The 15,151-nt window shown below is 43.6% G+C and overlaps 1 protein-coding gene across 2 annotated transcripts in view; it reads left to right on the top strand.

Moving 5' to 3' along the window:
• The first annotated feature begins 4,082 nt into the window (after positions 1-4,082).
• The window catches only part of ikbkb (inhibitor of nuclear factor kappa B kinase subunit beta), a 30,948-nt gene continuing 19,879 nt past the window's right edge, over positions 4,083-15,151 (top strand). The window contains exons 1-2 of one of the 2 annotated variants that reach the window (XM_029763235.1): positions 4,083-4,289; positions 4,776-4,924. In XM_029763235.1, the coding sequence (XP_029619095.1) occupies positions 4,820-4,924 (105 nt within the window). In that variant the 5' untranslated portion in view covers positions 4,083-4,289; positions 4,776-4,819. The remainder of the gene's footprint in view (positions 4,290-4,775; positions 4,925-15,151) is intronic. The other variant, XM_029763234.1, reaches the window with a different exon arrangement.

The following is a 15,151-nucleotide window of genomic DNA, read 5'->3' on the forward strand; positions in this document are numbered from 1 at the left end:
CATGATCATTACACAGGTGAATCTTGTGCTGGGGAGAATAAAAGGCCACTCTAAACACAATGCCACAGATGTCTCAAGTTTTGAGGGAGCGTGCAATTGGCATGCTGACTGCAGGAATGTCCACCAGAGCTGTTGCCAGATAATTGAATGTTCATTTCTCTACCATAAGCCACCTCCAACATCGTTTTAGAGGATTTGGCAGTACGTCCAACCGGCTTCACAACCGCAGACCACGTGTAACCACGCTAGCCCAGGACCTCCACATCGGGCTTCTTCACCTGCTGAATCGTCTGAAACCAGCCACCCGGACAGCTGATAAAACTGAGGGTTTGCACAACTGAAGAATTTATGCACAAACTGTCAGAAACCATCTCAGGGAAGCTAACCTGCGTGCTCGCCATCCTCACCAGGGTCTTGACCTGACTGCAGTTTGGAGTTGTAACTGACTTCAGTCGGCAAATGCTCACCTTCGATGGCCACTGCATACTGGAAAAGTGTGCTCTTCACAGGTTAATCCCGGTTTCAACTGTACTGGGCAGTTGTGTGGGTGAGCAGTTTGCTGATGTCAACGTTGTGATGAACAGAGTGCCCCATGGTGGCGGTGAGGTTATGGTATGGGCAGGCATAAGCTACGAACAACGAACACAATTGCATTTTATCAACGGCAATTTGAATGCACACCTAAAACACAAACTTTTACAGATGCACAATGAAAGAGCATCCTGTCGGGCTGTATCACCGCTTGGTACGGCAACTGCACCGCCCGCAACTGCAGGGCTCTCCAGAGGGTGGTGCGGTCTGCCCAATGCATCACCGGGGGCAAACTACCTGCCCTCCAGGACACCTACAGCACCCGATGTCACAGGAAGGCCAAAAAGATCATCAAGGACAACAACCACCTGAGCCACTGCCTGTTCACCCCGTTATCATCCAGAAGGCGAGATCAGTACAGGTGGATCAAAGCTGGGACCGAGAGACTGAAAAACAGTTTCTCAAGGCCATCAGACTGTTAAATAGCCATCACTAGCACATTAGAGGCTGCTGCCTATATACATAGACTTGAAATCACGGGCCACTTTAATAAATGGAACACTAGTCACTTTAATAATGTCTACATATCTTGCATTACCCATCTCATATAGATATACTGTATCCTATACTATTCTACTGTATCTTATTCCATGCCGCTCTGACATTGCTCGTCCATATATTTTTATATTGTTAATTCCATTCCTTTACTAGATTGTGTGTATTGGCTATATGTTGTGTAATTGTTAGATATTACTTGTTAGATATTACTGCACTGTCGGTGTCACAAAAAGAGCCGTGTTGAATAGACCAAACTGCAGCGGGAATATGGATGCTCATGTTTTAATAAAAAAAAGGAGTAAAGCATCCATTGGAAAAACAATACACACGACAGGAACAGTCTTACAGGCTAACAAAAACGCAGTGCAAGAACAACTACCCACAACCCCAAAGAAAAACACACACACCTATATAGGACTTCCAATCAAAGGCAACTCAACACACCTGCCTTCAATTGGAAGTCCCAATCACCAACACAAACATTCACACACACAAAACTGCCACATCCTGACCCCAAAACTAATACAATAGCTCCATCTGCTGGTCAGGACGTGACAGTCGGAGCTAGAAACACAAGCAATTCGCTACACCCGCAATATCATCTGCTAAACACGTGTATGTGACCAATAAATTTGATTTGATTTGAGATCCTGAGGCCCATTGTCGTGCCATTCATCCGCAGCCATCACCTCACGTTTCAGCATGATAATGCAAGTTTCTTTGTCGCATGGACCTGCACACAATTCCTGGAAGCTGAAAATGTCCCAGTTCTTCCATGGCCTGCATACTCACTAGACATGTCACCCATTGAGCAAGCTTGGGATGCTCTGGATTGACTTGTACGACAGCGTGTTCCATTTCCCGCCAATATCCTGAAACTCCACACAGCCATTGAAGAGGAGTGGGACAACATTCCACAGGCCACAATCAACAGCCTGATCAACTCTATGCAAAAGAGATGTCGTGCTGCACACCAGATACTGACAAGTTTTCTGATCCACGCCGCTACCTCTTTTTAAGGTATCTGTGACCAACTGATCCATATCTGTATTCCCAGTCATGTGAAATCCATAGATTAGGGCCTAATGAATTTATTTCAATTGACTGATTTCCTTTAATGAACTATAACTCAGTAAAATCTTTGAAATTATTGAATGTTGCGTTTATATACGATTAATATGGTGACCAGTGGCGGACTTACCATTAGGCAGAAGGGGAAATCTCCTCAGGCCTCACATCATCAAGGGGCCTCATGAGCTGGGCATAATAAAATAATAATAATAGTAATCTTTTTTTTTAAATACATTACATGGCAAAAAGTATGTGAACACCATTGAACATCTAATTCCAAAATCATGGACATTAATATGGAGTTGGTCCCCCCTTTGCTGCGATAACAGCCTCCACTCTTCTGAGAAGGCTTTCCACTATATGTTGGAACATTTCTGCGGGGTCTTGCTTTCATTCAGCCACAAGAGCATTAGTGAGGTCAGGCACTTATGTTGGGCGACTAGGCCTACGCTCGCAGTCGGTGTTCCAATTCATGTCAAAGGCGTTCGATTTGGTTGAGGTCAGGGCTCTGTGCAGGCCAGTCAAGTTCTTTCACACCAATCTCGACAAACCACTTCTGTATGGACCTCGCCATTGTGCACAGGGGCATTGTCATGCTGAAACCGGAAAGGGCCTCCCCCAAACTGTTGCCACAAAGTTGGGAGCACAGCATCATCTAGAATGTTATTGTATGCTGTAGGGTTAACATTTCCATTCACTGGAACTAAGGGGCCTATCCCGACCATGAAGAATAGCCCCAGACCATTATTCCTCTTCCACCAAACTTTATAGTTGGCACTATGCATTGGGGCAGTAGCGTTCTCCTAGCATCCCCCAAACCCAGATTCATCCGTCGGACTGCCAGATGGTGAAGAGTGATTCATCACTCCAGAGAACGCGTTTCCACTGCTCCAGAGTCCAATAGCTGCGAAATTTACGCCACTCCAGCTAACGCTTGGCATTGCGCATGGTAATCTTAGGCTTGTGTGCGGCTGCTCGGCCATGGAAACCCATTTCATGAAGCTCCCAACGAACAGTTCTTGTGCTGACATTGCTTCCAGGGGCAGTTTGAAACTCGGTAGTGAGTGTTGCAACCGAGGAAAGACGATTTTTACGCGCTACGTGCTTCAGCCCTCGGCGGTCCCATTCTGTGAGCTTGTGTGGCCTACCACTGAGACGTTGTTACTCCTAGATTTTTCCACCTCAGAATAACAACACTTATAGTTGACTGGGGAAGCTAGCAGGGCAGACATTTTACTAACTGACTTGCTGGAAAGGTAGCATCCTATGACGGTGCCACGTTGAAAGTTACCGAGCTCTTCAGTAAGGCCATTCTACTGCCAGTGTTTGTCAGCAACGGGTGTGGCTGAAATAGACAAATCCACTCATTTGAATGGGTGTCCACATACTTTTGGCCATGTAGTGTATAATCTATCAGTTTGAGGCCCCCATGCTCCACTAGAGTGAGCAGAACTCTTGTAGGGTCATGGCTAGAAGGGATCCAGCTTTTGTCAAATTAACTTCAGATTTGAATTTTTGTAGCAGGTTAGGAGAATTTACACAGCAGGTTAGGATAATTAAAGTAGCAGGTTATAATAATTGCGTTAAGGTTAGGAAAAGGTTTAAATGCAAAAAAAAACATTTAAACTTTTCACGTTAATTTGACAAAAGCTGGATCTCTTCCCTCGTTTAATGTAACGTTAGCAGCCTATAATTTTCTTATGAGAACAGCTATTGGCACATCTGGCACATTATCTCTTTAGATATCCTACTCCAAACTAAGACAGCAGTAGTCACAGATTCTCCATTGGAGACACTGACAGAGATTATGAACCTAGGTACTGTATCCGTGTATCAGGCATTGACCTATATCAGCAGTACCAGTCTACAGACCAAGAATACGCTATTATCTTTGTGGGCGGATCGTCCCCGCGTTCAGGTTTACAGGAAATATGACTTTCAGGAAGTAGAGTTTGAGAATTTTTTTGGTCGCCAGCTACAGTAGTAAATCGAGAGAAAGTGAAGGTTACTTTCTTGAACAAAAGTGTTTGCTAGGTAGCTGCGTCTATCATTATAAAACAAACTTTTTTCGTTGGCCAAAGTCTACTGTTCAGGTAGGACTAATTTTAGTCTCTACTCACGAACGAAAGGTGAGAGGTGCTCGCGGTAGTTGTGCTACATTACAGTAGCATCGGGGAAGCCTAATGCCAGCTGTAATCTTCTATAATAAGTGGAAAACAACTAGAAAGCTTGTAAAGTTCATAAACACAATATAAGCATACTTTTATTTTTTATAAATCGAAACACAAACTATCCGCATGATACTGCTGTGCTGCTGCTTTATAAAGAATACATTTGATGTTCTCCTGTAGCCTGCTGACAATCAGTCTAGTCATTTCAGTGTTTATATAATGTAGCCTATTATGTATTCAGAGAGAACAGCTATGGATGTTGAGCTAGTAACACTGTCATTATAGGGCAAGTAGTAGCTGTAGGTACTTGTTACCATATATTTTGAAATCGTTGCGGCTCTGCTTGCTACTACCTTCAGTGCCCCAAAGGTCCAGACATGCGTTAGTTAGGCCTACATACAGTGTACATACAGGCTAATAATGCTGTAGTAAACATCTTTTCAGATCCTGTGTTGTTGTGTGGCTGAGGTCAGGACTATCTGAGGACAATGAGTCGTGTTCCTCTGCAGCAGCAGCAGAGCTGTGGCTCCTGGGAGCTGAAGGAACGCCTGGGGACCGGGGGCTTCGGGAATGTCACCAGATGGCAGAACAAGGTGCATAACTTTAACAGTAGCACACCATTCATGTGTGTATTTTGTTACCAATAACTTTTACCATATTTTGTGTGTTTGCAAAAGTGCTATGCTATCATGTATGAGCATCCTCAGTGGTGGCATTTTTTATGTTTCTTACTGCCTACAACCAATGCTGCTGCATGCCTAGCAGAACCTATGGAGGCTCCCACATTAATATTTGATGTAATATTAAATTCCCTCATCATGAATGCTTTAAATGTAACGTACAGGAAATACACTCAGCTTTATCCTGTCACCTGGCCCATAGAACTCTGCATCCTCCCTGGCCTATGACATCACACCTAGTCACAGGATGAGAGGGACGTAGATGTACATTATTATAGCTACACCATTGGACCTTGTCCACACCCATTTAGTTAGCTCTTTTTGTCCTCTATCTGTGCACCGTCTATCTGTCTTTATGGCTGTATGCACCACTTCGTTTACTGGAAATGCTGCTCAGTGTTGTCTCAGGTGAATTCAGCTGAAAGGACACAGTGGTAATACTATGTGGACCCCTACTAACAATGGAAGTCAGTGGTAATGACAGTTAGCATTGTGTCAAATCCTCTTGCTGGCTGGTACTTTACACGCTTCATTGTCATAGATGTGTGACCCCATCAGAGTTATGAAAAGGATGTTAATGTATTAAGAGCATTAGACCTTTGTTCTCTCTGATTCCTAAACGGTCATTTATGTAACGTCTTTATTCAGATAGATTCAATGACCTTCCTCTCTCTGTGGTCACAGAGGCTCTCATGCTTTGCCCTTTCAGCCACCTGTCAGTCTCTAGTCTCTATTGCCTATTGTAGTCCAGAACTGCTCACTCCACTCCTGGAGAACAATGTATGTGTGCTGGCTGGCTTTTGTCCCAGCCTAGGGCTTGATCCCTTTCTCTAGGGACTGATCCCACTGTCTGTAGAACATTCACCCACCCTGTAACCAATCAGGGTAGTCGCTAGATAGCTAGAAAGGACACCAAACATCAGAACTGAAAGTGCAAGTAGGCTACATGATCAATGTTCTTAATCAAAGGTAAGGGCTTGGTGATTTCTGGTAAAAATGGTAACAATGCCATGTACAGGTAACCATCAGTGCTACTTCCACGTACACTACATGACCAAAAGTATGTGGACATCTGCTCGTCGAACATCTCATTCCAAAATAATGGGCATTAATATAGAGTTGGTCCCCCTTTTGCTGCTATAACAGCCTCCTCAGCCACTGCAACATGTATCTCTCCACTGAGTCTAACGATTCACTCCCATATTATATTATGTGACTGGTCTCTCTTTTCCATAACCATGTAAAATGATCCTGGTATCATTACTAGACTAATGTCCAACAACATATGGAATAGCTGTTTCGCCTTAGATGTTTCCTGTAACCTCTTTAAATGTAATACTTTTTTCTGTCGCAAATGTAGTCAATGTCTCAGCGTAAGGAATCAGTGATCCAGTAATCCAATCATTTCAACCGGTTGCATTAATTTAGTAAAAATATAAACCTGTTGTTTAACAAATCTAGAACCTTTAAAAAGTTGGTGCTGTCTCATCAGCGTAATAGTCAAAACTAACCTGCAATCCACTTTAATGACTGGACACTGTTTCATGTAATGGAAACAGATTATAATGTTAGAATACGTTAACTTTCTGCTCAAATTCACTGGTATTACCTAAACTATAAAACCCAGCAACAGTAATCAGAAATTATCACAGAATGTTTCCGATTCAACTATTCAGACCTCTACTGCAAATGTCCCACTGAATCCTTACAGCCGACATAGCCCAGCGAGCACGACTAACTCTTCTATTTTTACCAGTAGGAAAAAAATATAACCCTTTCTCAAACAACATTCTGCGCTTACCTCTATCGTAAGGTTAAAAACAAACTTGACAATTATCTCTTCTCTTTCGGCTTCCTACTTATGAAATGTCCAAGACTTTAAAAGTAACATGTAATGCGCCACATTTATAAAATACATCAGTCAATCCATAAGAAAAAAAACAAATTTTGGAATATCAGATCCTTTTCCTGCCCACAACTTCAGTTCGTTGCAGTTGTATCCTGCAATAAGTAATAGCCATGTTTAGATTTCAATTATGTTCAGTTACCTATCCACTATTATTAGAATTCATTAGATGTAGTTAACTGTCCCTTATTCGATCCAGTTATTTAAATTCGACTCCATTTAGGCAAGAGACAATGTATTACATCGAAATCGCCTCGCCATTTATATTGAATAAATTAGCCGTTCAATTTGAACTAAGCACACAGTTAAAACTTTCAGTTTATATCTTAAACAAACACTGGCAGCAGTATCTTTCCAGGCAAAACATACCAATACTTGAATTACAATCAGAAACCCATATTTTAGTCAATATCATAGACCCAATGCTATTGAAATTATGAAGAAATCCCGCAAATAACCCAATTACAATGGTTTGTAGTCTTAACATCTGGCACATTATAACACAATTCTCATAAATAGCTCTACAGGTCCACACGTGTCTCCGCAGAGATTCTCACATGTGCAAAAGGAATAGATTAGCAGTCAACGAGTTACATCGACATTCCTTGACTTAAAACCAGATCTTGCTCCTTGTAATAAAAGCAAATGATCAATCGAGATATTTCAATTATTTTACTACATCACATTAGCTCCGCAATTATACTTAGTTTGATGGAAACCCTATGCTTTATACAACGTTATAAGTTACGTCGAGATACCATCTTAATTCGCTCTAACTTTATGGAAAAAGGTTTATTCCATAAATATAGCAACTCCTGTCATACTACCTTATGGGTAGTTTTATTTTAAATGTAGTACCCTGTTGGGGTTCGTTCCTTGTTCCTTGTTAATCATTGGCTCATTGGTGAAATTACCATTCAGACAATATCTTTAATTAAATAATTCAAAAACGTTATTAATGCAATTGCAGACAGAAGTTGACAACAAGAACATAGCACGCATGTTTCCGAGTAAGTTCTGCAAAATATAAAAAGTCCCATGTTATTTTATTAAGCCCGAAGTCCAGCCCTAGTGATGTCACTGCATACATCATTACCTTCTACACATCAGACCAAGCCCATGCATACACAGCTATACAAACTTGCAAGAGAGATACAATAGTTCCAGTGTTTTCTAAGGGCTAAGCAGTAAATGTCCACTCCCAAGCTGATTTATAGTGGAATGTCTGACTAGTCTCGTATCTCTTACACTCCCCTGCAGAGTTCTGTCTCAGTCACACATTTCTCAGACCGTTTCCTTATAAGAGGAGACTAGAAAATAAACTGTGGAGCAATATTAAACCTCTATAATGAGTATATATATTGCTCATCTGTAGTCTACAGTGAGGGAAAAAAGTATTTGATCCCCTGCTGATTTTGTACGTTTGCCCACTGACGAAGAAATTATCAGTCTATAATTTTAATGGTAGGTTTATTTGAACAGTGAGAGACAGAATAACAACAAAAAATCCACAAAAACGCATGTCAAAAATGTTATAAAATGATTTGCATTTTAATGAGGGAAATAAGTATTTGACCCCTCTGCAAAATATGACTTAGTACTTGGTGGCAAAACCCTTGTTGGCAATCACAGAGTACAGACATTTCTTGTAGTTGGCCACCAGGTTTGCACACATCTCAGAAGAGATTTTGTCCCACTCCTCTTTGCAGATCTTCTCCAAGTCATTAAGGTTTCGAGGCTGACGTTTGGCAACTCGAACATTCAGCTCCCTCCACAGACTTTCTATGGGATTAAGGTCTGGAGACTGGCTAGGCCACTCCAGGACCTTAATGTGCTTCTTCTTGAGCCACTCCTTTGTTGCCTTGGCCGTGTGTTTTGGGTCATTGTCATGCTGGAATACCCATCCACGACCCATTTTCAATGCCCTGGCTGAGGGAAGGAGGTTCTCACCCAAGATTTCACGGTACATGGCCCCATCCATCGTCCCTTTGATGCGGTGAAGTTGTCCTGTCCCCTTAGCAGAAAAACACCCCCAAAGCATAATGTTTCCACCTCCATGTTTGACGGTGGGGATGGTGTTCTTGGGGTCATAGGCAGGATTCCTCCTCCTCCGAACACGGCGAGTTGAGTTGATGTCAAAGAGCTCCATTTTGGTCTCATCTGACCACAACACTTTCACCAGTTGTCCTCTGAGTCATTCAGATGTTCATTGGCAAAGTTCAGACGGGCATGTATATGTATTCTTGAGCAGGGGGACCTTGCGGGCACTGCAGGATTTCAGTCTTTCACGGCGTAGTGTGTTACCTGTTGATTTCTTGGTGACTATGGTCCCAGCTGCCTTGAGATCATTGACAAGATCCTCCCGTGTAGTTCTGGGCTGATTCCTCACCATTCTCATGATCATTGCAACTCCACGAGGTGAGATCTTGCATGGAGCCCCAGGCCAAGGGATATTGACAGTTCTTTTGTGTTTCTTCCATTTGCGAATAATCGCACCAAATGTTGTCACCTTCTCACCAAGCTGCTTGGCGATGGTCTTGTAGCCCATTCCAGCCTTGTGTAGGTCTACAATCTTGTCCCTGACATCCTTGGAGAGCTCTTTGGTCTTGGCCATGGTGGAGAGTTTGGAATCTGATTGATTGATTGCTTCTGTGGACAGGTGTCTTTTATACAGGTAACAAACTGAGATTAGGAGCACTCCCTTTAAGAATGTGCTCCTAATCTCAGCTCGTTACCTATCTAAAAGACGCCTGGGAGCCAGAAATCTTTCTGATTGAGAGGGGGTGAAATACTTATTTCCCTCATTAAAATGCAAATCAATTTATAACATTTTTGACATGCGTTTTTCAGGATATTTTTGTTGTTATTCTGTCTCTCACTGTTCAAATAAACCTACTATTAAAATTATAGACTGATCATTTCTTTGTAAGTGGGCAAACGTACAAAATCAGCAGGGGATCAAATACTTTTTTCCCCCATTGTATGAACATTTATTAACCAAATTTCAATCATCTTATTATGCAAATATTTATATCTTATTTACACACTCACACAACTCTCATGTCACATTCACATAGTACTGTTCACAAACACACGTAATCAATATTTGTATAACCTGCAGGAATATTTTCTGACTTCTATAGGTGGATTTGGTTTATAGCTTTCACATATGTACCTAACTATTTTAAACCATTGCATATCATTAACTTATTGTAAGGAGTGCGTACTGGCGGCAGAGAAGTCAGACGCAGGAGAACAAAAACTGTGTTTCCAAACGGCGCAGTTTAATAACGAAAAAACCCACCGGAAAACAGAACAATCAAATAATGGGTACATAACCCGACGCACACCAGGACAGACGTGCACAAGCACTTACAATAAACAATCACCGACAAGGACATGAGGAGGAACAGAGGGTTAAATACACAACATGTAATTCAATGGGATTGGAACCAGGTGTGATGGAAGACAAGACAAAACCAAAGGAAAATGAAAAGAGGATCAGCGATGGCTAGAAGGTCGGTGACTTCGACCGCCGAACGCCGCCCGAACAAGGAGCGGGGCCAACTTCGGCGGAAGTCGTGACAGTATCCCCCCCCCGACGCGCGGCTCAAACTGTGTGTCGACACCGGCCTCGGGGACGACCCGGAGGGCGAGGCGCAGGGCGATCCAGACGAAGATGGTGGAACTCCTGCAGCATAGATGGGTTCAACACGTCCTCGACCGGAACCCAGCACCTCTCTTCCGGGCCGTAACCCTCCCACTCCACGAGATACTGAATGCCCGGCGCCTCGACTCCAGTATGGAGCGAACAGAGTACTCCGGGGCCCCCCCGATGTTCAGAGGGGGCGGAGGAACCTCCCGCACCTCAGACTCCTGGAGCGGGCCAGCCACCACCGGCCTGAGGAGAGACACATGGAACGAGGGGTTAATACGGTAATCGGGTGAAAGCTGTAACCTATAACAAACCTCGTTCACTCTCCTCAGGACTTTAAATGGCCCCACAAACCGTGTACCCAGCTTCCGGCAGGGCAGGCGGAGGGGCAGGTTTCTGGTCGAGAGCCAAACCCGGTCCTCCGGTGCGAACACCGGGGTCTCACTGCGGTGGCGATCTGCATTCCTCTTTTGGCGCGTCACGGCCTGCTGAAGGTGGACACAGACGGCTTCCCATGTCTCCTCCGCGCGCCTGAACCAGTCGTCCACCGCAGGAACCTCGGTTTGACCCTGATGCCAAGGCGCCAGAACCGGCTGGTACCCCAGTACGCACTGGAAAGGAGAGAGGTTAGTGGAGGAGTGGTGGAGCGAGTTCTGTGCCATCTCGGCCCAGGGCACGAACGCCGCCCACTCCCCCGGCCGGTCCCGGCAATAGGTCCGCAGAAACCTACCCACATTCTGGTTCACTCTCTCCACCTACCCATTACTCTCGGGGTGAAACCCTGAAGTAAGACTGATCAAGACCCCCAGACGTTCCATGAACGCCTTCCAGACCCTAGATGTGAACTGGGGACCCCGATCAGACACTATATCCTCAGGCACCCCGTAGTGCCGAAAGACGTGTGTAAACAAGGCCTCCGCAGTCTGTAGGGCCGTAGGGAGACCGGGCAGAGGGAGGAGACGACAGAACTTAGAGAAATGATCCACAATGACCAGGATCGTGGTGTTACCCAGTGAGAGTGGAAGATCAGTCAGAAAATCCACCGACAGGTGCGACCAAGGCTGCTGTGGAACTGGTAAGGGGTGTAGCTTACCTCTGGGTAGGTGCCTCGGAGCCCTACACTGGGCGCACACCGAGCAGGAGGAAACATAAACCCTCACGTCCTTAGCCAAGGTAAGCCACCAGTACCTCCCACTCAAACAGCGCACTGTCCGACCGATCCCAGGATGACCAGAGGAGGGTGACGTGTGGGCCCAATAGATCAACCGGTCATGAACAGCAGACGGGACATGCAGACGCCCAGTGGGACACTGGACGGGAGCGGGCTCTGCACGTAATGCCTGCGCAATGTCCGTGTCCAGCTCCCACACTACCGACGCACACCAGGACAGCCGTGCACAAGCACTTACAATAAACAATCACCGACAAGGACATGAGGGGGAACAGAGGGTTAAATACACAACATGTAATTGAATGGGATTGGAACCAGGTGTGATGGAAGACAAGACAAAACCAAAGGAAAATGAAAAGAGGATCAGCGATGGCTAGGTCGGTGACTTCGAACGCCGCCCGAACAAGGAGCGGGACCAAGTTCGGCAGAAGTCGTGACACTTATCTACTAATTATTATTTATCTCTGGCTCACACAGAGCCTTCATGATCAACCACACATGATTGATCAAATGCTCACACAGAACATTACTAAACAACCATCCACACAGGATTGGTCAGACCACTCACACAGAATTGGTCAGATGTCAACACAGAACATCATTGAAAGGTTACCCAAACAGAGTCAACCTATTGCGCCGACACAGAACACTTTTACAAAGATTATCCACATAGGATTTCAAACCCTGACTATATGAACAGGGAAACCTATACCATTATCAAAAGATGACCTAATTAGTGGTCCCAAAACTGGGTGTTGTATCCACACTGGGATATCGCCTATTGCGATTACTATGGTATAGATTATCTTCCATCTATCCAAATGTGCAAAACAACCTACAGAGTACCCATGTCTCCTATCTAACTTTTTAACACGGTCCCAAAAATCCTATCTTACCTTGTATTTTCTAAGTACCAGGAATATCAAAAACACGCACAATTACACCCAACAATAGCAACCCAGGGCATACCTGTTTACCTCATTTAACAAAACATTGTATCAATTACATACATACACGTTACAATTTGAACTTCACCAAAGTCTGATGCCTTGCAAGGCGTCACCTGCACTCTCGTTCTTCGTTCAATACATTAACCTCACCATTCCTACTGTGATCAAGCCAGTACCACGGATCTGGACTTTTGGTAGCCCGCAACTGGCTAATTAACAATCATGTCCAAGGATACCTCACTTAAGAACACTCTCATCAACTCAACTCAGTCCTGCTACTTACCCCAGCTGTGGCCCTCTTAAGGAAGACCTCGCTCTGAGTGTACCCTCAACAGGTGCATTTGTTATTTTTTATATTGTTTTTATTTTTTCTTATCTTTTCATCCCTTAAACGTTCAGTTAATGTCTAATTAGTACTATTAATTCTGTGCACTTTCAAGTTCAATTATTGAAAGAAACCAGTCTCACCCTTAATTCAATTCTGTTCGAGATGATGTATCCATTCAGCTGACGCTCCCAGCCAGGTGGGGATCCGATCTGCTCCAAATAGTGGAGAGTGGCTTTCCCCTGGTTGCATCTAATGCAACTCCCCGTGCACTGTTAACCTGAGTTTCACTGGGAACAATAAAAAAAAAATCAGTTTATCATCGCATCCTCGTCTGCAAAATTGTGGTGGAATTATTGTAATCAAAAGGAGAGACTTCTAGATTTCTTCAAAACAATCAAACTTTATTATTTAATTAGTGCAGTAATGGAGCTGGTCGGTAATCACCCCTGGAGGTGATCACTGAGAACTCAACAAGCTGGTTTGAGCCACAGCATTTTATAGCAAAGTCCATACTCCTTCAGTCTACAAGACAAACAACAGATGTATGGAATGGGTCACAAGGTTAAGATTTGTATGAAAGATACTTATAATTCACAGCAGACAGTATCTCATTGTGTAGAGACCAGGGTCTGGCTCTGGAGCCATCTCTCCCTGGTACCTTATAGAACAGAAACATTAACTCATGCTCTGGAATGCGGTATCACCCAAAGACATCGTAAATCTTCTAGAGGTCCATCCTCAGTAGAACACACAGATGAGTGTTCTAACAACCCCTTATTCTGCTGCATAAAACAACCATGTGATGCAATAACAGCATTATAACATAATCTTGTAATTTCCACCATACTTTCCACTTGATGTTGCAACATTGCTGCAGGGACTTGCTTTCATTCAGCCACAAGAGCATTAGTGAGTTCGGCACTGATGTTGGACGTTTAGGCCTGGATCGCAGTCGGCTTTCCAGTTCATCCCAAAGGTGTTTGATGGGGTTGAGGTCAGGGCTCTGTGCAGGCCAGTCAAGTTCTTCCACACTGATCTCAACAAACCATTTCTGTAGGGACCTCGCCTTTGTGCACAGAGGCATTGTTATGCTAAAACAGGAAAGAGCCTTCCCCAAACTGTTGCCACAAAGTTTGAAGCACAGAATCGTATAGAATGTCATTGTATGCTGTAGCGTTAACCTCTCTGGGCTAGCACCCTAGTCAACAGCCAGTGGAATCCCGTGGCGCGATATTCAAATACCTTAGAAATGCTATTACTTCAATTTCTCAAACATATGACTATTTTACACCATTTTAAAGACAAGACTCTCGTTAATCTAACCACACTGTCCGATTTCAAAAAGGCTTTAAAACGAAAGCAAAACATTAGATTATGTCAGCAGAGTACCCAGCTAGAAATAATCAGACACCCATTTTTCAAGCTAGCATATAATGTCACAAAAACCAAAACCACAGCTAAATGCAGCACTAACCTTTGATGATCTTCATCAGATGACACTCCTAGGACATTATGTTATACAATACATGCATGTTTTCTTCAATCAAGTTCATATTTATATCAAAAAACAGCTTTTTACATTAGCATGTGACGTTCAGAACTAGCATTCCCACCGAACACTTCCGGTGAATTTACTAAATTACTCACGATAAACGTTCACAAAAAAACATAACAATTATTTTAAGAATTATAGATACAGAACTCCTTTATGCAATCGCGGTATCCGATTTTAAAATAGCTTTTCGGTGAAAGCACATTTTGCAATATTCTGAGTAGATAGCCCGGCCATCACAGGCTAGCTATTTTGACACCCACCAAGTTTGGTACTCACCAAACTCAGATTTACTATAAGAAAAATTGGATTACCTTTGCTGTTTTCGTCAGAATGCACTCCCAGGACTTCTACTTAAACAACAAATGTTGGTTTGGTTCCAAATAATCCATAGTTATATCCAAATAGCTGCGTTTTGTTCGTGCGTTCAAGACACTATCCGAAGGGTGACGCGCCGGCGCATATCGTGACCAAAAATTTCAAAATATTCCATTACCGTACTTCGAAGCATGTCAAACGCTGTTTAAAATCAATTTTTATGCGATTTTTCTCGTAAAAAAGCGATAATATTCCGACCG

This window comes from Salmo trutta, chromosome 9 (genome assembly GCF_901001165.1).
Source record: "Salmo trutta chromosome 9, fSalTru1.1, whole genome shotgun sequence".
Taxonomy (NCBI): domain Eukaryota; kingdom Metazoa; phylum Chordata; class Actinopteri; order Salmoniformes; family Salmonidae; genus Salmo; species Salmo trutta.